Raw genomic sequence first — 25,630 nt, forward strand, 5'->3', positions numbered from 1 at the left:
GTGGGGAGAGGAGAGACCGACAGCCTCTAGGACAAGGAGACACGGTGCAGAGACCGTCATCTGTGGGGAGAGGAGAGACCGACAGCCTCTAGGACAAGGGGACACGGTGCAGAGACCGTCATCTGTGGGGAGAGGAGAGACCGACAGCCTCTAGGACAAGGGGACACGGTGCAGAGACCGTCATCTATGGGGAGAGGAGAGACCGACAGCCTCTAGGACAAGGTGACACGGTGCAGAGACCGTCATCTGTGGGGAGAGGAGAGACCGACAGCCTCTAGGACAAGGGGACACGGTGCAGAGACCGTCATCTGTGGGGAGAGGAGAGACCGACAGCCTCTAGGACAAGGGGACACGGTGCAGAGACCGTCATCTGTGGGGAGAGGAGAGACCGACAGCCTCTAGGACAAGGGGACACGGTGCAGAGACCGTCATCTATGGGGAGAGGAGAGACCGACAGCCTCTAGGACAAGGGGACACGGTGCAGAGACCGTCATCTGTGGGGAGAGGAGAGACCGACAGCCTCTAGGACAAGGGGACACAGTGCGGAGACCGGCATCTGTGGGGAGAGGAGAGACCGGGAGCCTCTAGGACAAGGGGACACAGTGCGGAGACCGGCATCTGTGGGGAGAGGAGAGACCGGGAGCCTCTAGGACAAGGGGACACAGTGCGGAGACCGGCATCTGTGGGGAGAGGAGAGACCGGGAGCCTCTAGGACAAGGGGACACAGTGCGGAGACCGTCATCTGTGGGGAGAGGAGAGACCGACAGCCTCTAGGACAAGGGGACACGGTGCGGAGACCGGCATCTGTGGGGAGAGGAGAGACCGGGAGCCTCTAGGACAAGGGGACACGGTGCGGAGACCGTCATCTGTGGGGAGAGGAGAGACCGACAGCCTCTAGGACAAGGGGACACAGTGCGGAGACCGGCATCTGTGGGGAGAGGAGAGACCGACAGCCTCTAGGACAAGGGGACACGGTGCGGAGACCGGCATCTGTGGGGAGAGGAGAGACCGGGAGCCTCTAGGACAAGGGGACACAGTGCGGAGACCGGCATCTGTGGGGAGAGGAGAGACCGGGAGCCTCTAGGACAAGGGGACACGGTGCAGAGACCGGCATCTGTGGGGAGAGGAGAGACCGACAGCCTCTAGGACAAGGGGACACGGTGCGGAGACCGGCATCTGTGGGGAGAGGAGAGACCGGGAGCCTCTAGGACAAGGGGACACAGTGCGGAGACCGGCATCTGTGGGGAGAGGAGAGACCGACAGCCTCTAGGACAAGGGGACACGGTGCGGAGACCGGCATCTGTGGGGAGAGGAGAGACCGGGAGCCTCTAGGACAAGGAGACATGGTGTGGAGACCGGCATCTGTGGGGAGAGGAGAGACCGACAGCCTCTAGGACAAGGGGACACGGTGCGGAGACCGGCATCTGTGGGGAGAGGAGAGACCGACAGCCTCTAGGACAAGGTGACATGGTGCGGAGACCGGCATCTGTGGGGAGAGGAGAGACCGACAGCCTCTAGGACAAGGGGACACAGTGCGGAGACCGGCATCTGTGGGGAGAGGAGAGACCGGGAGCCTCTAGGACAAGGGGACACAGTGCGGAGACCGGCATCTGTGGGGAGAGGAGAGACCGGGAGCCTCTAGGACAAGGGGACACGGTGCGGAGACCGTCATCTGTGGGGAGAGGAGAGACCGGGAGCCTCTAGGACAAGGGGACACGGTGCGGAGACCGGCATCTGTGGGGAGAGGAGAGACCGGGAGCCTCTAGGACAAGGGGACACGGTGCGGAGACCGTCTTCTGTGGGGAGAGGAGAGACCGACAGCCTCTAGGACAAGGGGACACAGTGCGGAGACCGGCATCTGTGGGGAGAGGAGAGACCGGGAGCCTCTAGGACAAGGGGACACAGTGCGGAGACCGTCATCTGTGGGGAGAGGAGAGACCGACAGCCTCTAGGACAAGGGGACACGGTGCGGAGACCGGCATCTGTGGGGAGAGGAGAGACCGGGAGCCTCTAGGACAAGGGGACACGGTGCGGAGACCGTCATCTGTGGGGAGAGGAGAGACCGACAGCCTCTAGGACAAGGGGACACAGTGCGGAGACCGGCATCTGTGGGGAGAGGAGAGACCGACAGCCTCTAGGACAAGGGGACACGGTGCGGAGACCGGCATCTGTGGGGAGAGGAGAGACCGGGAGCCTCTAGGACAAGGGGACACAGTGCGGAGACCGGCATCTGTGGGGAGAGGAGAGACCGGGAGCCTCTAGGACAAGGGGACACGGTGCGGAGACCGGCATCTGTGGGGAGAGGAGAGACCGGGAGCCTCTAGGACAAGGGGACACAGTGCGGAGACCGGCATCTGTGGGGAGAGGAGAGACCGAGAGCCTCTAGGACAAGGGGACACGGTGCGGAGACCGGCATCTGTGGGGAGAGGAGAGACCGGGAGCCTCTAGGACAAGGGGACACGGTGCGGAAACCGGCATCTGTGGGGAGAGGAGAGACCGACAGCCTCTAGGACAAGGGGACACGGTGCGGAAACCGGCATCTGTGGGGAGAGGAGAGACCGACAGCCTCTAGGACAAGGGGACACGGTGCGGAGACCGGCATCTGTGGGGAGAGGAGAGACCGAGAGCCTCTAGGACAAGGGGACACGGTGCGGAAACCGGCATCTGTGGGGAGAGGAGAGACCGAGAGCGGGCAGACCCGGAGGGACCCATTCGTGTCAGAAGGCGGAGCAGTGGGTGAGTTTCCTGCCTTTGTGTTGGTTTGTTTTCCCCTCAGGGAAGGCCTAGTCAGTGGCTAAACCTCAAAGAGAACTCGTCTTTCCGTCTTTCCGTCTCATAAAAGGACAGACATTGGGGCAATGACCGCACCTGTGAAGCGAGGGGATCTCTTGGAGAGCAGAGCCATGAGGAGCGTGCTGACATGTACACATGAATTCTGTCCAAGTAGCTCAATGACTTGAGCTGTGTGCGTGCAGCCCGGCCTGGAAACTGAGTCCAGCCAAGGAAACGGCCTGCTGGGACTATTCAGGGGCATGTAACACCCCGATCCCCACACCTGTAACTCCAAGGACAGCCCAGGACACAAGCCCAAGCACAGGAAGAAACAGAAAAGGGTGACCTGGCCTCAAGAGAGAGAGAATCAATGGGGAAAAAGTTGAGATATTCCAGACGTTGGAACGGCCAGAAACGGGTATGAAAGCAGCGATTACAACTACGCTCAGGACTGTACAGGCAAACATGTTTGCAATAAGCAAACGACTAGGAAATGTTTAAAGGGAGAGCTGGAAGGACAGTATCTGAAGTGACCCTGCGGGTTATGAGTCACTCCCATGGCACCTCACGTTGCATAGCACACCGACGTTTCTAATTCCTGGAGAGTTCTCGCAGAACTTTCTAGTCACGTTCTAGCGACAGTGATGTTTCTACCAAAAACCTCTACTTCGATGGAAACATACCTTGCGCTCTTCTCTTTTACAAGCTTGACTCACCTATTGCAATTCCTCTTGTGCTAGTTTCATGTAAAACACAAACGCTAAGTTGGATTTTTTTTGAGGAAAGGGGATGGGTGGGTTTATTGGAACAGTTGTTCATGTCACACTGGTTCACAAAGGATGCTGAACAATGGAGGCAGGTACATGCAACAGCACTAGGAAGACCGTCTAGATCTGTGGTTAGCCTCTAGTGAATTTCTACAGCAAATGAAGGGCCGAGGGGCTCAAAATGCCATCTTACCTGAAGTTGTCTGATAAGAACGGAAGGAAGTGTATAGGGCACTTTGAATATTTTCTTGGGTTAGTTGACATTTATTTGCAGTTAGAACACGGGGCAGCCTGTAGGACCGGACTTTCCCGCTCAGACTTTACGTACCTGGTAGATCCAACTTTACGCAGGGCAGTGCCTCTCCCCTCCCCACGGGACACTTGTAGACGTCACCCGTCCTGTTCTTGGGCTGGCCAACCAGCGGGGAGCCGATGAGCACCCTGGAAGGCAAGCAACTCGATGAACCCTTCTGAACAACAAGAAACACTTTACGTTAGTTGTCCTGTGACTCTTCTAAGACAACTGAGGGCAGTTCCCATCGACATCACCAGAGAGCCCTCCTTCAGGGTCAATTCCATTGCATCCGACGTGAGCAGAGCGTCTTCTCCACCCTGCAGGCGGATCTGAATCACAGGACCCAGAAAGTTCCCAGGCGAGAGGGCTCAGAATATTTCATTTTATTTGATACTAGAGGCTCAGTGCACAAATTTGTGCACTGGAGGGGTGTCCCTCAGCCCAGCCCGCACCCTTTTGCAGCCCAGGACCCCTTGGGGGATGTCTGCCTGCTGGCTTAGGCCTGCTCCTGCATTGAGCGTCAGCCCCCTGGTGGTCAGTGTGCATCATAGCGACTGGTCATTCTCATCACTCTGCTGTAATGGTTGCTTAGGCTTTTATTATATAGATGACTTATCATATTTGTTATTTGGGGGCTGAAATGATAAGTATTGGTTCAGCCTGCTGCTGTGTCAGTTTATAAAAAAACACATGGACGCACAGATGAGCTTTTCTCACCAGGACTGAGAATCTAATAGAGATGTTAGGAACTGCAGACATTTGCCCAGCATAGATTTAACAGTAGTCTGTGCTGGTCTGTGAGTACTTAGAAAACAAGGACAGCTATGAGACCCGGGTAAAAATCATTTATGTCTTTTTAGATGATTAAAAAATCACTCAGATAAAAATTAATGGACACAATGTAGTCATGATGCATTTGAGTCCCAGCGAGCCGTTACACGGGTCTCCTAGATGCCTTCAGAAGTGGGGCGGGTGAATGTGGCTGATTGTTACGGCACTGGGGGGACTTCGCAGCTGCGGATGCTTTGCTGGTGAAGCACTGTCCACAGGCGCTGACCGCTGGTAGCCAGGGGACTCCTGTCCAGTGCCCACGGCTGTGCTCGGGGGTCTCAGCCTGCATCTTTGTTCCTGCCTGAACGAAGACTCAGAGAGCATAAAGGCCCTCGTCGAGTACATCGATTTGGAAGTATCGCAACATCCTGGGAAAGGAAACTTAAGCAAACTAGTTAAAGTTTATGTGAAAACCTACGTCAATAACGTCACTCAGCGCCATCCACACAGGATGTGGGAAACCTGGCTGAAGAGTCCTCGTGGGAACACCAGAGGGGGTTTCAGTGACAGAAAGAACCCACAAGCCAGCAGCGGCTTTCGTGCCAAAAATGTGAATGTGACCCGAGGCTGTGTCGCTGGAAATAGATGCCCCGGTCGGGGTCGGTCGAGGAAGTGATAACCCGCCTGCTCTGCTGCCCGGCCCTGTCGGGAATCTCCAAGTTCACAGGGACGAGGACCATGGAATGTCCTGGGAGACTGTGGCTCAGATGGCTGCAGGCTGGGGACTGGGTCAGACCAGAGAGGCTTGCAGGAGTGGGGGGGTGATCAGGGTATAATCTGTCTGAAGGGGAGCTGAGAGGGCACAACGGGGTGTGGGTGGATAAGGCAAACATTTTTAAAAATTTAATTTGAAAGTCTGTCATATTGAAAAGGGATGGGATTTATTCTGCACAGGCCCTTTGGGAGAAGCTAGAATTAATGGAAAGAAGTTCACATTGTAAATATTGAACTGTTGAACAGACTCCCTAAAACATAGTTATGATACAAGGCCTTTGCAAAGGCATTTCTGATAAGAATAAATAAGCATAATAATGCTCAAGCCCTTTAGTACATAATTCTTACTTCTGGGGATTTGTCCTTTAAAAGAATGACCTAAATTAAGGGGGAAAGTGTAATGCATAAAGATAATGCTCAAAGTGTTATCTATAATAAAAAAAGACTAAAATAACCAACAGCCACGATGAATTAATTATTGCAGGGTCATTCTATAGGATATTGTGCAGGCATAAACAATAATGGGTAATAAGCCCTAGCTGGTGTGGCTCAGTGGATAGAGTGTTGGCCTGCAGACCAAAGGGTCCCATGCTCGATTCTGGTCAAGGGCATATACCTGATTGCAGGCTCTTCCCTGGCCTAAGTCCTGGACTGGGTGCATGCAGGAGGCAACCAATCGATGTGTTTCTCTCACATCGATATTTCTCTCTATCTTTCTCTTTTCCATTCTCTCTGAAAATCAATGGAAAAATATCCTCAGGTGAGGATTTAAAAAAATAATAATAATGGGTAATAAGATAGCTTGATGGGCTCAAAAATTACTTTTGACCTAATGTAAGGTAAACCTACCTCATTTAGTGATAACCTAAGACTTAAAGTGAAGTGTAACAAATGACATTCAATGCAGTCCTTAAAACAGCCATGTTGATCATCGCTAGCATTTAATGACTTCATGCCATGGTCCAGACACTGGTCTAAGTACTTTCCATGTAGTATGTAATGTAACATATTACATTATATATAGGATACTAGAGGCCCGGTGCACAAAATTTGTGCACGGGGAGGGTCCCTAGGCCTGGCTGGTGATCAGGGCTGATCGGGGCCTTCCAGCTGCCAGCCGGGGCCTTCCTTTGCTCTGTGCTGCCCCCTGGTGGTCAGCACACGTCAGAGTGAGCGATCAAACTCCTGGTCTCCCGGTCGAACTCCCGAGGGGACACTTTGCATATTAGCCTTTTGTATATAAAGATAATATATATATGTGTGTGTCTGTGTGTGTGTGTGTATATACACATATATATATATATGAAATATAGCAGGAGCTTCGATGTTGGACTTCATGAGTTCCAACCATGGCTATACCATTTACTCAGCTGTATGGTTTAGGACAAGTCAATTACCTTTGGTGCCTTGTTTTCTTCATCTGTAAAATGGGAACAATAAGAGTAGCTACCTCACAGGCTCACCATGAAAATAAAATGCTAATGCATGTAAAATGCCTAGAAAGGTATTTTGCCCGTAGGATGTGCTATCTACATGTTAGTTTTTATTATTATTATAATCTTTTTTTCAGATGATGGAACAGCTATGTCTATGTAAAACATAGATTAAAAGGGAGCTCACTAAAAACATAAATGATATCCAGAAGGTTATGGTTAGGTTTTATCCCCTCAATACTTTCAAAGCCCATTATAATGTGATTGATTACATTACTTTTACAGTTAAAAAGTCTCTAAGTTGAGGCTACAGAGATGATTAGTGTTTATGAAGAACATTCGACAGGCTCGGTGTCTTGGATAAAACTCAATTTTCAGGTTGTTTAAACTTAGAGGGGAATCAGAACTATACACGCACTGCACGACCCTGACTAGGCCTGACCTTAGCGAAGTCTCAGAAGTGAGAAAGAACACGGCTCTTTTGACAAGTTCAAGGAGCTCCTGTAGCTGGAGCCGATGCTGGTCTGGAAAGGTGAGTGGGTTCAGATGTTGAGTGCTCTGGTGCTGAGTGTTCAGTGCTGAGTGTTCAGTGCTGAGTGTTCAGTGCTGAGTGTTCAGATGCTGAGTGTTCAGTGCTGAGTGTTCAGATGCTGAGTGTTCAGATGCTGAGTGTTCAGTGCTGAGTGTTCAGATGCTGAGTGTTCAGATACTGAGTGTTCAGGTGCTGAGTGTTCAGTGCTGAGTGTTCAGATGGTGAGTGTTCAGTGCTGAGTGTTCAGTGCTGAGTGTTCAGATGCTGAGTGTTCAGTGCTGAGTGTTCAGTGCTGAGTGTTCAGATGCTGGGTGCTCTGATGCTGAGTGTTCAGTGCTGAGTGTTCTGGTGCTGAGTGTTGTGATCCTGAGTGCTCGGATGCTGATGTTCAGTGCTGAGTGTTCAGTGCTGAGTGCTCTGATGCTGAGTGCTCTGTAGTCTAAGAGCTTGAGGTTTCCTCACGGAGGCGGGGTGGTTACCGCTGAAGCTCTCAAAGAGGGATTCGACATGATCAACTCTGATTTATTACAATGGTTTGTCAGCAGATTAAGATTACAGAACGTTCTAGATCTAATCTCTAGAGAAACACCCAAGGAGCTCCAATAAAAGGTGGTAAACTGAGACATGCTGGCTGATCAAAATTGTCATAGTGACCATTCTGTTTATTTGCAGAGTAGCCGGTCTCTGACTCCCGCATGTCATGTTTATGGTCATTTTCTCTGTAAAAAATAGATCCTGGAGATCGTTATCTCGTGTTCACATTATTTTGTGAACACTCTTTTCCCCTAACCCTCTCCGATGTCCAAGCCAAGTCACTGCCCAATGCCCAGCACGCTGCCTGCCAGGTGTTAGCGAGTAAATGAAGTGTTTGGTCTTCCAGGGGGAGCCGGGCAGTGCCCATTAGCTGCTGTGCTGGCGGTCAGGACAGGTGGAGTGGGGAGGAGGTGAGCCGAACAAGTGACTAGCTTGGCAAAGAGAAAACGTCACCTTCAAAAGGTGCTGTAAGCCATGTGAAAGAAGCATGTGCTCACACATGGAGGAGCGCATTTGCTAGAAGCTCTGAAGAGTCTTTTTAGCTGGGGCGGAGTGTCCTGGCTGCGTGTCGCCCTGTGCACCGAAAGGTCTCGGGTTCGATTCCCAGCCAGGGCAAGGCCCAGGTTGCGGGTTCGATCCCTGGTTGGGGTGCGTACGGGAGGCAGCCAATCGCTGTTTCTCTCTCACATTTATGTTTCTTTCTCCCCCCTCTCCCTTCCTCTCTCTCTAAAAGTCAATAAAACATATCCTTAGGTGAGGATTAGAAAAAAATAAAAATAAAAGTCTGTGTACTCCAAGTTGGATTGGGCTTTATTTAAAACATCGGTGCCTGGGACACAGGACTCAGTCACTGAGCCCTCTGGTGCCCTTACCTGGCCGACAGCAGCGTCCTGTGCGGAAGGCACGAGGTCAGTGGGGTCTGAGATGGACGTGGGGCCGAGGATTGCATTCGCGTCATAAAAACCTACTGCGAGAATCCAGGCCGTGAGGTCACTGGCGCCCTCAGGGAGGCTGTGGGAGTGGCAATGAGAAGAGGGGTGCACCTGCTGGGGGCTCGAAGCCAGAGGAGGGAGGGCCCACACCAGCACCCGTGGCTGCCCAGCGGCCGGACCTGTGGTTCTTCCAGAATCTGGAGGCTTCCAGTGCTCAGCTCATGTCAGTTTTTTCTGGTCAAAGCACAGTTGTTCACCAAGCCTGCGCTTTGGGACTTTCCTCACGGGTTCGGCTCTCACCCCCCTAAGGAGCGCAGCTGGCCTCCATCAGAGACTCAGAGACACAGCGCGGGTCCCGGGCCAAAGGGGGAGGGAAGTCACACTCCCCATAAACTCCTACCGGGAACGGCACCGGCCTGTTCTGTTCACTTCGAGTTCTTTCTAAATAAGAAAAGCAAAGCTTCGCTCACACACAGACCACAAGTCCTGGGCAGCGAGGGCTCCTTCTCCAGGCCAATTTGGCCAAGATGGAAGATGGGGCAGGGTGATTTAAAAAAAATCCGAGGTTGATGAACGCCCAGAACAGGAGCAGTAAATATGATTTACAAAGGCGCCCACCTCTGGAGAAAAAAACAGAATCTGTGTTCTCCCAAATCTGTCCGTTGTCCTACAGCCCGTTTCTTCAAGTACGTGCTCTAGGTTCTATAGACACAGAACACGCAAACATGTTTCTGACATGGATTTTGTGTTACCACCCGTCCCGGGTCTCTTCGGAACAATATGGGCCACCACGGCACCCCGGAGGCCTGGGCACAGAGAAGTGTGTCGTTTGCTCACTTTAAGCTCAGTTGCTCACATTGTTTTTGTTGCCCTGACTTTTCACACCTTTTTCCCATAAAATCATTGTAAACATGGAATGTTGAAGTGGAATTAAAATACCTGACACCTGCTGTAACCGGTTTGGCTCAGTGGATAGAGCATTGGCCTGTGGGCTGAAAGGTCCTGGGTTCGATTCCGGCCAAGGGCATGTACCTTGGTTGTGGGCACATCTCCAGTAGGGGCTGTGCAGGAGGCAGCTGATCGATGTTTCTCTCTCATCGATGTTTCTAACTCTCTCTCTCCCTTCCTCTCTGTAAAAAATCAATAATATATATATTTTTTAAAAGAAGTATCTGACACCCATATACAGCCAAGTGCTCACAAAGCCTCACACACATCAATAAGGAGTGTGTGGTGCTGCAGACAGTATTGTCAACAGTCACTTTTCAATGTAGTTTTACTGGAGAAAAAGCAACCAGGCTGGTGTGGAGAGACTGGAGTTGTATTTTCAGCTCTGGTCCTAAGTGATTACATTTCCCTGGGGGAGTAACATTTAATTTATTTTATTTTATTTTATTTTATTTTATTATTTTATTTTATTTTATTTTATTTTATTTTATTTTGAAACATTTTATTATTTTTTTTACTAGAGGCCCGGTGCACAAGAATTTGTGCACTTGGGGGGGAGGGGAGGTCCCTCAGCCCGGCCTGTGCCCTCTCGCAGTCTGGGACCCTTCGGGAGATAACGACCTGCTGGCTTAGGCCTGCTCCCAGGTGGCAGAGGGCAGGCCCAATCCCTAGGTGCAGCCCCTGGTCAGGCTCAGAGCAGGGCCAACTGGGGAGTTGGGGCGCTGCCCCGTCATGCACAGAGCAGGGCGATCAGGAGGTTGTGATGCCACCCTCAGTCACGCTCAGGGTAGGGCCAATTGGGGGGTTGGGGCACCGTCCCCTGTCACACTCAAGGCAGGGTCGATGGGGAGGTTGTGGCGTCACCCCCTGTCACACACAGAGCAGGGCCAATCAGGGGGTTGGGGCACTGCCCCCGTCACACACAGAGCAGGGCCCATCAGGGGGTTAGGGAGCTCCCCCCTATCAGGCACAGAGCAGGGCTGCTCAGGGGGTTTGGGCACTGCCCCCTGTCACGCTGATCCCGGTGCCAGGAGGCATATTACCCTTTTACTATATAGGGTAGAGGCCTGGTGCATGGGTGGGGCTGGCTGGTTTGCCCTGAAGGGTGTCCTGGATCAGGGTGGGGGTCCCCACTGGGGTGCCTGTCCAGTCTGGGTGAGGGGCTGAGGGCTGTTTTCAGGCTGGGAGTGACTGAAGTTCCCAACCACTCCTTTTTTTCTTTTTTTTTTTTTTTTTTTTATTCTGGGCCAGCTTTACCTTGAGGCTTGGCTCGAGCTCTTAGGCCTCCACGGCTGAAAGTAGGTTTCTGGCCTTTGCTTACAATGTTGTGAATCTGCTGGCTGAAGTCCGGCGGTATTTGTTACAATGTTTCTTAAACTGCCCGCTCAGAGGCCTGCAGCCGCAGGCGGGGAACGTTGGTTTCCTCCAACGATCCTCCGTCACTGAGGCAAGCAAGCCTCATGTTAGTTTCAAGCTGCCTGGCTGCCGGCTGCCATCTTGGCTGGCAGTTAATTTGCATATTGCCCTGATTAGCCAATGGGAAGGGTAGCGGTCATACGCAAATTACCATGTTTCTCTTTTATTAGTGTAGATATATATAATGACGAATACAAATTCATGATATAAAATTGAAAAGGTGCTGCAGGTGATTTGGAGAGGCCGTGAGATCTGCTCTCCAGCCCAGCCAAGTGCAGAGAGAGAGGGAGAGAGAGAAACGTCGTTGGGAGAGTGTAACATCGATTGGCTGTCTCCAGCAGGCTCCCCGACTAGGGATTCAGCCCGCACCCTGGGCTTGGGCCCCGACTGGGAATCGAACCGGCCACCTCAGGGTGCAGGACAACGCCCAATGCCCTGAGCCACCCCGGCCGGGGGAGGCAATCATTCGGTGGTGTTTACAGGCGGCCCATGATGATGCTGCACACCTGGAAGGGGACTCAAATCCTACCTGAGGTGAGCACCACCATATTCCCGTGTTTAAAGCATGTGATGGAAATTCAGGAAGGCTCACTACAACCCTTAGACCAAACTCAGCAGTTCCGGAAGGCGCCCAAACATAAGCCTGATATTCCACCGTGCAAGCAACGTTCACCCTTCAAGGGCAGCACCTCACCTGCCCCCCAGCCTCTCCCCTGCGTGCCAGCGCCTCTATAGGGACAATGAAAGTGCTCTCGCCATAACCGCATCGCTACAGGACGAAGACTGTTTGGACAAGGACCTTCCCAGACGTCAACCCAGTGGAGGGAGGTCCTTGTGGACCTCTTTCTCTCCCTCTCTCTTTCTAAGAGGAACAAAAACGATCACCTCACTTCCTTTAATGTCGCCAAGACCGTTTTCCTGTTTCCCTCTGTCAGTGTCCATCACCAGGCGACCGACTGCATCTCGGTGGTCAGCGGGTCATTCTGCGGAATCTCCATCACCCAGCCGGAGCCCGGTGAGAGCGTTCTTGACCTTGTGGGAAACTCCACGCCTCCACCCCACCGCGCCTGGCTTACCATTTGCCTTCCTCGTTTTCGTACTGCTGCACAGTGTAGCCGAACAGGTCCTCCACGGGGCCGCTGAAGGTCAGCGAATTCTTCACGTCCACGTTGAAGGCCACGCAGAGGCGGAGCACAACTGTGGGAGGGAAAACACAGTCGGGTGACACAGGGCTCTGTGAGTGAGCGCGACGGCTCAAAGATCGAGGGATCCAAGAAAGGTCTGTGGGCCCGGCCGGGGGGCTCAACGGGTGAGCGCTGACCGAGGAGCCAGGAGGTCAGGGTTCCATTCCCGGTCAGGGCACTTGCCTGGGTTGTGGGCTTGGTCCCCAGTAGGGGGCGTGCAGGAGGCAGCCGGTTCATGATTCCCTCTCCTCATTGATGTTTCTCTCTCTCCCTCTCCCTTCCTCTCTGAAATTAATAAAAAAAAATATATACATATACGAAAAAGAAAGGTCTCTGATATGAACTGTACTACTGACCAGGAATCAACACAATGGCTTTGAAGAGTACGCACATTGACATTCAAGCAAAACCCCCAGTAATTTAGCATCTGATCACTCCCAGAGGTTGGGATTTTACAACGAGCAGAAACATGGCTCACGGTGGGCTACTGCAGGGGCACGGGGTTTCCACAGAGCGAGCCCCCAGCAGCCCAGGGCGCCAGGGAGATGCGCACAGCTCCACGCTCTGTCTGACCACACGGGAGGCTCGCATCCAGCTAAACCGCCGGGAGAGGAAGCGTTCTCCCAGGGAAGGCCAGGAGGTCCACCCTGAGGCGGCCTCCTGCGCAGGCCTGCGGTTCGCTGCTTCCTTCTCCCGGCGACGCCGTGGGCGGACGCGCAGCTGGCGCACTGGGCTCCTCACAGTGGGGCTGGGTGCCCCATGGCCGCTGTGGAGTCATCGGGTGGCACATCTAGAGTTTAGGCGATGCCTGAGCGCACTCGGCGTTCACCGAGGGGGAGCCTCACCCAGGCCCTTGTAGTTCAGGTCAGGGAAACCCTTTATGCATGAGATTCTCTCCACAAGGGTTCTGCGTGGTGCTGCCTTCACAGTGCCTGTGAATGGCCGAGGATTCCTCTGGGTGTAGCTCGGAATTCTTCTCCGAGGCCCTCCGCACAGAATCAGAGCAGCACACGGTACAGTCAGAGGCCGCTACACACACACGCCTCTGCTAAAAGCACAAAATAGCTACAGGCGTCCTGAACAATGCTCCCCCCTCACCCACTGCAAACCCTACACAAAGGAAGTCTAAGTCCAGGCTCTAGTTCAGTGATGGCGAACCATTTGAGCTCCGCATGTCAGCATTTTGAAAAACCCTAACTTAACTCTGGTGCCGTGTCACATATAGACATTTTTTGATCTTTGCAACCATAGGAAAACAAAGACTTATATTTTTGATATTTATTTTATATATTTAAATGCCACTTAACAAAGAAAAATCAACCAAAAAAATGAGTTCGCGTGTCACCTCTGACACGCGAGTCATAGGTTCGCCATCATTGCCCTAGTTCATTCTGTGTTCTAATTCATCATCTTTAAATCCTGGTAACGATACCAGGTGTTTCTTTGGTGCGTAGGATTTTATTCTTTAAAGAAGAAAATGATGTGTATCTATTTGTGAGACAATAAATAAGAATGTGTACCGGGTTATAGTCTTCCCTGGTCTCCCCACCCGAAAATCATCTTTCAACGACTAACCCCTCCTCTTTGATTTTAAAAAGCCTCTCACAGAGATAATTATCAAACACTATTTACATTTTGTTTCCTAGATTGGAAAAGTCTTTAATTTATTCTCAATTTTTACATTTATTTTTTGAGTGCAGTTGATGTACACTATTATATCCGCTTCAGGTGGACGCCATAGGATTAGACATCGCTCTAACTTACGAAGCGATCACCCCACACATCCAGGACCCACCTGGCACCACACCTAATTACCACCCCATTAGTGACTGGGCTCCGGCTGCCGGTCTGCACACCCGTGGCTATTCTTAGAACTGACAGTCTGCACTTTCTAATCCAGTAACTGTTCTCCCCCGCTCCCACCCGCCCTCCCATCTGGTGACCATCCGTGTGTTCTCTGCAGCTACGACGGGAAAAGTCTTACAGGCAGGGGTTCGCTGACTCATCTTTCTGCTTCCCTCTCACAATAGCCCAGCTCCTGGCACACAGAGGCACGGGGACACCCTCGGGGCGTGAACGCTGACACCCCGAAGGGGGACGGGGCCAGGGAACCGCGGGGGACCTGGGAGCCGCCTCATCTTGCTTCGGAAGGTTTGACGGAGACGGACACTCTCAAGTTGGGTCTTTGAGGGGAGATGGGACTTGGCAGCGAGGAGAAAGCAGGTCCCCAGGGTCTGGGAGGGTCTCTGCAAGTAAGAAGATGGAGCACAAGACAAGTGTGGTAGCGAGGCCTCGGGGCGCTTGGCTGGGGGGGAGGGAGGCGGGTGCAGATGGGTGGGCAGGAGACAGGCCCAGGTATGTACATTTCCTGCCCCTTTCCCACGGGATGGCCAGCAGCCGTGCGGGGTTTTCTGCCTGCGAACTTCTTCATGTAAATAACGACACTGAGCTGGCCACTCAGTGTGGGTGGGGCAGGACGGCCATCATACTCTCTGTAGCAAACTGGACTCAGAGGGCGGGGGTGTCTAGGCCCAGCTGTGCTGGTGGCAGACAGGACGTCAGCAGTGGGCATCTGAGCCCCATCACAGGCTTCCTGTGACTCAGTGCTGTGGAGTTGCTCAGATTAATCAACATAACACAACCCAGGTCAACGGAAGCCTCCTCGGGGCCAGGAGGCTGGAGTCATCTGTGGCCTCACAGTGCGGGAGGCTGGGACCAGCAGGAAGAGCTGAATGAGGGGGCAAAGCCTGGGCATCGCCAGGGGGCAGCGACTCGCTGGTGCAAGGAGCGCCTCCCTCCGCCCCATCCTCCAAGTCGCCAGAAAAGTCACTGCGCCTGTCTGATGGCTCCCTTCTCAGTGACGAAGCCCGTCTCTCCCAGGGTGGTCCCCAATTCTGACCTAGTGACATCCAGATTGGCGCGCCGAATAGCCAATGAATCTCGAAGAGGTGAAACCCAAAGCCCGAGGCAAGAGGGTGTCGATTAAATGATGAGGGATACACATTAAAATGGGATTGCTTTATTTCAACAACTTCCTGCACGTTTATCCTGTCCTATATAAAAAAGGGTAGTATGCAAATTGTTCCCTCCACCGGGAGTTCGTCCAGGAGTTTGACCTGGGGCAGAAAGGTCAAACTGGCAGCCACTAGGGCCCCTGCCAGTGCACGAACTTTGTGCACTGCGCCTCTAGTCCAGAAATAAAAAGGTAAGTCATGAAATTAACATTTCTTATTTTGTATAGAGTGAAGTGATGCTACGATACTAAGATTAGAAGTAGTAATTGTGTTATTGTTAATTAATGGTTTTAGAGCAAACTCCTGGGTAGTGTAGAAAGAGGGTGATCTTTAGAGGTACGCGAACCTGGGCTTAAACCTCGCCCTCTCGTTTATTTATTCAGTTATATTTACTCAACTGCTTCTTTCATCAGGCCTGTACCGTGGGCTGAATACCTGCCAGACCCTACAGATGAAACGTTACAACAGGCGATACTCCTGTTTGCGGAGCTCCTGCAGCCTCCCCGGGAAACCCCGCGAATGACTGAGCCGCAGGGAGCCTACGCTCATCCTATTTGCCAGGAGCTTACAGACGCCTTCCGGGTCCTGGTTGCTGCGAGCAGCACAAATGCTGCATTGCCCACAGAGCATGCCCAGCACACGCGCTAACAGGTTCCAGAGGCAAATCCAAGGAGCCAACGTACTAGGCGGCAGTGAGCTTTATTGTGGAAGAGGATTCCTCCACCTGAAGACCATTCGGATCTCAACAAGTGACACAGAAGTGTGACACCGCGGGTTTGTGACTCATTTCCACAGCACACGTCCTGCTCCTGCAGCAGCCGCGGCGATGTGACGAAGAAGGTCCAGGTGCATGAAGAAGGTGTGAGGTGGGGGCCAGTTCTTGCAGCCACATGCCCTGGAGCCCCACCTCATGCCTCAAGAGTGACGCGTGTGTACGATACCATCTCAGTCAGGGGTGGGCAACCCCTGGCACGCGTGCCAAACATGGCACGCCAATAACTTTTGCTGGCACGTGAAACCCTCTCTTATAACCTTCCATTTACAATTTTTTTCTTAATATCGACTTTTTATTTTTCAGATAAATTCAGTGTAGGTGCATCTTAGATAAATAAATAATTTTACATAACAAGTTATCTTAAAGACCATAGACATGGATTGATGAGAGAGGGGAAGAGCAATTTCTATGCCTCTGCCTTAACTCTCCCTGCCTTCCTAGATCCGACCAGTGTTTTGGTTTCATCCACACACGCTTGTGAGTCTTTGTTCTCAGTGATGAATTTTGTTAAGTCTCGTAACAGGAGTAGCCTGACGGATGAAAGTAGTAGCTGGTGCATATCTCTGAAGGTCACGAAATAGAAACCTGATGTAAAATCTCCGTCATCAGTGATGCAGCAGCAAAAGTCCCACTGATAATACCAACGGAGCCATAAAGTTTTCTGTCGGACATCAGTGTACATGTAGACATAAAAAAATAAATGTATTTTTCATCATCATAGACTGTTTTTGTCGCTTGAATGAATTTTATTATTTCTTCAAGGTTCTTCACATACGTACACCTTAAGAGATATGAAGTAGGCGTAACATGTTCTCAAAAAATTAGGGTTGGCACGCAGAAGAGTTTTGAGTCAGAGATTTTGCTGGTTTTGGCACGCACTCACAAAGGTTGCCCACCCCTGGCCTCAGTCCTCGGGTCACAGCGAGTCAGGCTTCTCCCCCTCCAGGGAGAGTCTAAAGATCTAACGTCTGGTCCGAGGACAGGATGCCCTCCTCCAGTGGCTCTTCTAGACTCTTCTATATCCAGGCCACACTAACTGGGCCACCGTCCTCAGCCCCCTGAGAATCAGAGAGCGCACCTGGGCAGTGAGCCCGAGGTGGGGAGCAGCAGGGGCCCGTGTCCCCAGACCTGGGGGGAGTCCACCCCCTGCAGCTTGGAGGGAGATGAACGCCCAACGTCACACATGTGCACTATCATGCTGTTGCGATGCATCAGCTATTCCAGACTTGATGTAAGAAAAAGTCTGGCTCCGTCCCTCTCACCATTCTGTGTTCTTGCCTCCACCAGCAAGTCCAGGAAAGCCAACAGTAACTCCAAATTTATTATGTGCTTTCCCCCAGAATTTAGATGAAATATATTTAACTTGGAGGCACTCGGGGGAGTTGGAAGAAACACATTTTGAGGATGAAAGTTGGTGCACGCTGGAAGCTCTTCTTCTCACCTTGAAATAGCAAGGAAACCTCTTCAGAGTGGCAGTGCTGTGCACCTGAAGTCTTAATTAGCTGAGTGATTCTTAATAGGCTGAGTCGGATCTCAATGTTTGCCTTAAAAGATAAAATCCGATCAAAAGTGTAACGGAATCTGTCCAGAAACACGGCAGTACAGCAGCATTCCTGTTGACTTGAGTTCTGGGATGATTATTTTACCAGAAGTGCAAGCTGGAGATGGAGGAGCCCAAGAACTGCGAGGGGAAGAACCAGGAAATAAACACAGAAGGAAGGGGAGGCCGTCGAGGGCCTGGAGCAGAGAGCGCAGGGGCAGCACCCGTGTTTGGAAATGACATCACCATCTCCAATGCAGGAATTTACATTTTCTGGGAAAAGCACCCCGTCCAGGGCAGTGTCTCCTTGAAACAATTGGCGCTTCCCGGCGCGGTTACGTAAGGAAAAGTCTGGCTCCATCCACCTCGCCGTGCAGGGCCCTTTCATCTTGGATGATGTCATGTGTCAGCAAGCTATCTGCCTCCACCAGCAGGTCCGGAGCGGCCAACCCAAATAAACACCTCGGGGTGCCAGCGTCCCCAGCCCCCCGCGGCCCGGAGCCGCCACCCCAGCCCGAGGAGCGAGGGAGCCCAGTTCTGACTGTTGGTGCGAAGGTCCCGGGGCGCAGCTCTCACAAGTGGCGACTGAAGTTCACAGTGAGTGTGCCCATGTGTGCGCCTGGCGCCGGCTGCCGGGAGGGGCGAGGAGCCTCATTCTTGGCACACAGTAGGTGTTGAATACAAGGCTGCTCATGGGCCGGATGGAGTGAGCAGGGGAATGAAGGTCGCCAGTCTGAAGGCCACTCTGGCTGTAAGAACGGGCCCGCGGCTGGAGCTGCCAGGATACTAACGCCGAAGGAGGAAGGAGCGTTCCCCTAACATCCTTCCTGAAAACCCCCTGTGAGCGCTTCTGCATCAGCGGGTCCTGCCAGCGTTTCTCTCCCTTTGTGGTGTCTACAGACACCGCTCTTTCCCACATCCTCCCCCGCCCCCCACCCAGGGGTCTCTGCAGGCCCTGCCGCTCTGCTCTCTCGGACCCCTTCTCCTGAGGTTCCTGGTCTCAGAGCCCCGCGCTGCTCCCCCTCTGCCCCCCCCCCCCCTCCGTGTTTTACAGGATGAAACAGCTGAGAAGCGCGGGGGCCCCGGGACCCCACCACAGGACACATGCCTGTGTGTTTGTGCAGCAACAGCAGCGGTGGGGCGGCATCTGAAGGCGAGCGGCACCTCCCCCGGAGCTGGCTTGCAGCCGACCCCAGGGTTTCCCGGACACACGGACGCACGGTCTGTGGTGGGTAAGGATCTCATGAAAGCTGTATTGTTGTTTTGTTTGTTTTAATTTTATTTCTTTAAAAATATATTTTTATTGATTTCAGAGAGGAAGGCAGAGGGAGGGAGAGATGGAAACATCGATCATGAGAGAATCATTGACCAGCTGCCTCCAGCACGCCCCCTACTGGGGTTGGAGCCTACAACCCAGACATGCGCCCTGACCAGGAATCGAACCATGACCTCCTGGTTCATAGCTCGACACTCAACCACTGAGCCATGCTGGCCGGGCAAAAGCTGTATTGTTGTTAATAAAAATTTTCCCAGGAGGCTTATTTATTTACATGTAATCTCTGCTCAGCGAGACAAGAAGACACTGACCGTGTTAGGGTTATTCTGTTAGCACGCACGCAGGGACCTCGGAGGCCAGGAGATCAAAGAGAGAGCCGGCAGGCATTGGCAATAGGTCATTCCAATCTACCCATCCGGTTCACTGGCAAGTTCCCATCCCGCGCACTAGGAGATCCCACTATTGACTCTCTCACACCGTTCAGTAAACAATGTTCCCGTGTGGCTGGAGCGTCCGCGTGTGAAGGCCACACACGTGTCCACGTGCAGGAGACGCGGCTGCCACCTGACGCTCCCACGGCCCTGTGGGGACGGTCACTTTCCCTGCCTGCTTTCGGTTTGTTGGTTGGCGTCCATGTTGAGTGCGTCCGATGAGAGCGAGGGAGATGGAGAGCTTTCCTATCGCTGTGTGTGCCTCTCCGCTCTCCAAGAAATGACCTGCTGTGCACACGGAATGACCTGCTGTGCACACGGAATGACCTGCTGTGCACACGGAAGACCTGCTGTGCACACGGAATGACCTGCTGTGCACACGGAATGACCTGCTGTGCACACGGAAGACCTGCTGTGCACACGGAAGACCTGCTGTGCACACGGAATGACCTGCTGTGCACACGGAAGACCTGCTGTGCACACGGAATGACCTGCTGTGCACACGGAATGACCTGCTGTGCACACGGAAGACCTGCTGTGCACACGGAATGACCTGCTGTGCACACGGAAGTCCTGCTGTGCACACGGAATGACCTGCTGTGCACACGGAATGACCTGCTGTGCACACGGAAGACCTGCTGTGCACACGGAATGACCTGCTGTGCACACGGAATGACCTGCTGTGCACACGGAAGACCTGCTGTGCACACGGAATGACCTGCTGTGCACACGGAATGACCTGCTGTGCACACGGAATGACCTGCTGTGCACACGGAATGACCTGCTGTGCACACGGAATGACCTGCTGTGCACACGGAAGACCTGCTGTGCACACGGAATGACCTGCTGTGCACACGGAATGACCTGCTGTGCACACGGAAGAAATAACCTCAGGACGGGCACCTGCTACTGCCTCCTATTATGTCACTGAGAAGAAATTATATGTAAATGTGTAAGTTAACTGACACGACTGTTACTAAAGGCACAACTGGTTATTCAGGTCCTTTACGGTAAGACATCAACAGAGTGCACGTGGCATTTCCCTCTGAGATGGAACCACTGACATCTCAAGAACAGGAGGAAAGGGACGGTCCAGTGGTTCTCAACCTTCTGGCCCTTTAAATATAGCTCCTCATGTTGTGACCCAACCATAACATTATCTTCGTTGCTACTTCATCACTGTCATGTTGCTGCTGTTATGAATTGTCATGTAAATAACTGATATGCAGGAGGGTCTTAGGCGACCCCTGTGGAAGGGTCGTTCGGCCGCCAAAGGGGTCGCGACCCACAGGCTGAGAACCGCTGGGCTAGTACCTACTGTGCAGATAGTACAAAAGGAGTCCTTAGCCACTCACATTGTAAAAGTTAGAGTTAAAATTGTTTATTTGAAATCACACGTAGGTGTAACAAAAAATAAAATGGAAATCTTAAAAAATCATAAAAATTCCAAATATGTATTTTATTTGAAACTAGAGGCCCAGTGCATGAAATCTGTGCACTCGGAGGGGGGTCTCTCAGCCTGGATTGCAAGAGGGTGTAGGCCAGGCCAGGGACCCCACCGGTGTATGATCAGGGCTGGGGAGGGATGTGGGAGGGTGGCCAGCTGGGGAGGGACTGCAGGACGGCTCCAGGGCGTGTCTGGCCCATCTCGCTCAGTCCTGATCGACCAGACCCCAGCAGCAAGCTAACCTACCAGTTGGAGAGTCTGCCCCCTTGGTGGTCAGTGCATGTCATAGCGAATGGTTGAGCGGCCTTAGCCTATCATTAGCATATTACGCTTTGATTGGTTGAACGGACGACTGGATGACCAGACACTTAGAACATTAGGCTTTTATTACATAGGACCATTTAATTATTGAAATTTGAGGAGTAAAAGTTTAAAGCCTTTTAAAAATGTGGTCCTGTGTACTGCACTATATCGCCTATCCTATATAATACCGTGGGGCCTTGACTTACAAGTTTAATTCGTTCCGAGACCGAACTCATTAAGGAGCTCGTTAACTCAAATTACTCTATCAACTCTATGCACAAAATCGGCCGAGAGACAGCTGGTATCTCAAAAAACTCGTTAGTCAGGACACTCGTAAGTCAAGGCCCCACTGTAGAAGGCTAATATCCAAATAAACTGAACGGTGGAACGACCGGTCACTATGACATGCACTGACCACCAGGGGGCAGATGCTCAACGCAGGAGCTGCCCCCTGGTGGTCAGTGCACTCTCACAGGGGGAGCACTGCTCAGTCAGAAGCTGGGCTCACGGCTGGCAAGTGCAGCGGCGGTGGTGGGAGCCTCTCCTGCCTCTGCGGCAGTGCTAAAGATGTCCAACTGATGGCTTAGGCCTGCTCCTGGACTATGAGAGGGACACCCCTGAGTACATGAATTTCATGTACCGTGCCTCTAGTAAAATATGTTAGACATTCCTCACTTAGTGGAATTCCAAAAAGTGAAAAAAATATCTGTTAAATTAGGTTGTGGTTACTCAGATTGAAATGGTTTCTGTCATTTTGAGTCAGCTACAGTATTATTTTTCAAAGAGGGATGTGCCTAGGCCAGCCATGGGCAAACTACGGCCCGCGGGCTGGATCTGGCCCGATCGGCTGTTCCATCCGGCCCGCGGAGCCGAAAGAGCGGAGGGTCCTCTTGCTCTCCCCTCCGCTCCTTCACCAGCAGCAGTGTTACCATGGCAACATCGGGAAACACGGCCGCAGCTCCTTCTTCTGAGTCCAGTTTAAGAACCCATTGTGGCCCTCGAGTCAAAAAGTTTGCCCACCCCTGGCCTAGGCATTTGTTAATGTTATGATCTGTAGGCAAGGGCTTAGAAAGACAATCCTATATAATAAAAGGCTAATATGCAAATCAACAGAACAGCAGAACAACCGGTTGCTATGTTGCACACTGGCCACCAGGGGGCAGACACTCAACACAGGAGCTGCCCCCTGGTGATCAGTGCACTCCCACAGGGGGAACACCGCTCAGCCAGAAGCTGGACTCATGGCTGGCGAGCGCAGCAGCAGTGGCGGGAGCCTCTCCTGCCTTCATGGCAGCATTACGGATGTCCGACTGATGGCTTAGGCCTGTATGAGGAGCGGGCCTATGCCGTCAGTCGGACATCCGCCAAGGGTTCCCGGACTGCGAGAGGGCGCAGGCCGGGCTGAGGGACCCCCGCCACCCTGAGTGCACCAGGCCTCTAGTCAACCCATAAGATGAAGGCCACCTACATTTTTTATTTTGGACCCTAAAGAGATATTTGAGTCACTGGGCCTTGGCCTCTCTCTCTTTTTTTATTTTTATTTGCCAGATTGCTCAGAAGCTGGAGGCAAAGTATACAGACGTATAACATTCCTTTCTGATGGGATACAGTTATCTAAATACTTTCTGGTTTAACAAACAAGTGGTCCATCATTAACATTAGAACCCTAAGGGCTTCACGAAGCTTACAAAGTTAAATACTGCGCAAACCCCAAACAAAAACAAAACCTGTAACAAATCTGCTCATCCTAGAGTTACCCCCTGGCTTTAACTGGCCATTTCAAATTCCAGATGCCATTATTGATTCCCCTAGACCAATGGTTGGCAAACTGCGGCTTGCGAGCCACATGCGGCCCCTTGAGTGTGGCTCTTCCTAAGCCTTAGGAGTACCCTAATTAAATTAATAACAATGTACCTACCTATATAGTTTAAGTTTAAAAAATTTGGCTCTCAAAAGAAATTTCAATCGTTGTACTGTTGATATTTGGCTCTGTTGACTAATGAGTTTGCTGACCACTGACCTATACCATTCGTCAGGCTAATTTTTCTGGATGGCTTAGTACTGCCCCTAATAATACACCACCACTTGAGAATGACTTTTTATAACTACTTCTCCCTTCCTAGCTACTGATGATAGAAATTTTCCATTCTATCATTCACTACCAAGCATTCTCCTCATTCAAAAGCCCTTTGGTGCCTCTGCCCAATTTAAAACTTGTCCCGTTTACCAAGAGGAAACAGTGTCCGCTAAATGAATATGATTTGTTATTCACAAGGAAAAACATTGGGAAATAAATCAGAAAGTATTTTAAAGGACATCGGGGTTTGTTTATAAGAGAAGAAGAAAAATCTCAGCGGCTTGGAATGCTGAACTATCTCAGAAGGCAGGGGTCATGGAAGGCTTGTTTTCCTTTCCGGGTAAGGAGAGAATTTCTGATGCCCTTTTCTGTCTGGACGGAGCTCTGAACTTTGGTTCCTTCGCTACAACTGCTGCGAAGACCATGCTGATCTCCTCGTTCTTAGGACAGAAGCTGGGCAGTGACGTCCTTGGCCCTACATTCCCTTGCTCTCCGGTAGCAGCATCTTTGCATTCTTTCCCTTCGTCCACGAGGGTATCTTGAAACTGAAGTAAATGCAGATGTTACAGTTAATATCCCCCCAAACCGGCAGCCGATCTTTTTCTTAAATGGACGCATTCTTGTCCTGAACAAGTGCCCTAGTGACGAAGTGCTTGTCATGGACAAGGATCTGAAGATTCAGGCCGAGGTTACCTGGGGACTGTGGGCGAGGGAAGGAAGGTGATAGGTTCCAAAAGGAGATTTAAAAAATGTGGCTTTAACTTTATATGCTTTTGGAGTACGAAGCTACTTCCCGGTCCTGCTGCTCCCGGGCAGGGGGTGGGAGCTTCATGCTGCAACACCCCTTGTCCTTTTCTCTCTCTGCCCAGACTTCACACTGGCCCGACTGGCCAGGCTGGAAGGAGAGGCTGTGGAGGAGCCCCATCTTCTCTCTCATGAGCTTCCTCCTGGTGGGCTCTGAGCAGGTGCTGGAGGGCAAGTCAGCCCCATCCCGGGTCAACAGTGGGGTGTCCTCGGTCACCTGTGACCCATGATGATTGTTGTCATTCCCAGTTGGTTCTGACCACAAGAGACGGGGAGATTTGCTCCTTATTTGGCTTTCTCAAGAATCCTCATGGTGTTTTATTTCTTATGAAAAGGAAACAATTATGGGGAAATGTTTAGACTTCAGAAAACGGAGTATTGGGCACATTCGTGTTTGCTCTGTAATTCCTTTCTTTTCTTGTTAGCCTGAAGTTTTTCATGATGAAAAAGCTTATCTGGGTTCTTATTTAATTATTACTGTATGTTTGGAAATGTATGGACATGCTATAACTTCCAGAATTCCTTTTAATTTCATTAAATGCTTGCACTGTTTTCATAGTCTTCCACTGACACACTCAAGCATGCACCATGCTGGGAGGCACAGAATAAAAGACGTGCACGAAGAGCGGGGATGACCTTGCCCATTTCCTATTTACTACAGTCCCCTGACTTCCACTGACACTGAGAGCAAGGCGGGGGGGGGGGGGGGGGGGCGTCAGCAGGGGATAGAAGGAAGCAGGGCTCGGACAAGGGGTCGGTCTGAGGATTCCAGGGGCAGGCCAGGTGAACAGCCTGGGGGAGACCTGGCCGAGGGCGATTTGCTACGGGGGCTGCAGTCTCAGACTTGCACTCTGGTAAGCGTCACCAAGGGTGAACTTAAAGGGCAAGAATGTCAAAGATTTTGGAAATAAGATGAACACCACGATTAGCCAAGGTTCACAATTTGCTTAAACAAATACACTGGCCTGCAAATGTACTGCCTGCTAGAATTTCCACTAGTTCCTCCCCATAATTTCCTCTGCCAAAACCAAGCCAAATAAATCACAGTCTAACTTCGTATTTCCTCTCTCAGGCTGTGCTATGTACATGGGTGGATCAGCGCCTCTCTGAAGAAGAGCAGACAACCCACAGCATGGAACGCAGAGGTACATTAAGAAAGAGGGAGCCCGGCTGGGTGGCTCAGTGGTTGAGCATCGACCTATGAACCAGGAGGTCACGGTTCGATTCCCGATCAGGGCACACGCCTGGGTTGCGGGCTCAATCCCCAGTAGACAGTTGATCAGTGATTCTTTCTCATCATTGCTATTTCTCTCTCTCTCTCTTCCTACCTCTCTGAAATCAATTTAAATATATTGAAAAAGCCTGCATTTAATTAATTATGACTTCCCAGTATTTCACTGGTTTAAGAATAAGTCATGGGATCTCGGAGCTGGAAGGTCTAGGACCGCTCACCTGGGGTGTAGTTGGGCCCTCCATCTCCCCGGGGGTCAGCCACTCCCTCTCGGCACCTGCCTCACTTACTTCTCAGAAGGTGCCCGTGATTTTAGTGACCCTGCCACCGAGGCGGGCGAGCTGAGCAAACAGATGGCTGTGCTGACTTGGCTC

At 51.7% G+C, this 25,630-nt stretch overlaps 1 protein-coding gene across 3 annotated transcripts in view; it reads right to left on the minus strand.

Annotated features, from left to right (window-relative positions):
• The window catches only part of ITGA1 (integrin subunit alpha 1), a 129,563-nt gene that overhangs the window by 69,334 nt on the left and 34,599 nt on the right, over positions 1-25,630 (minus strand). For all 3 annotated transcript variants that reach the window (XM_036307939.1, XM_036307940.1, XM_036307942.1), the window contains exons 2-3: positions 12,251-12,371; positions 3,868-3,980 (exon numbers count right to left, since the gene is read on the minus strand). In XM_036307939.1, the coding sequence (XP_036163832.1) occupies positions 3,868-3,980; positions 12,251-12,371 (234 nt within the window). The remainder of the gene's footprint in view (positions 1-3,867; positions 3,981-12,250; positions 12,372-25,630) is intronic.

The sequence above is a fragment of the Myotis myotis genome, unplaced genomic scaffold, assembly GCF_014108235.1.
Source record: "Myotis myotis isolate mMyoMyo1 unplaced genomic scaffold, mMyoMyo1.p scaffold_m19_p_5, whole genome shotgun sequence".
Classification (NCBI taxonomy): domain Eukaryota; kingdom Metazoa; phylum Chordata; class Mammalia; order Chiroptera; family Vespertilionidae; genus Myotis; species Myotis myotis.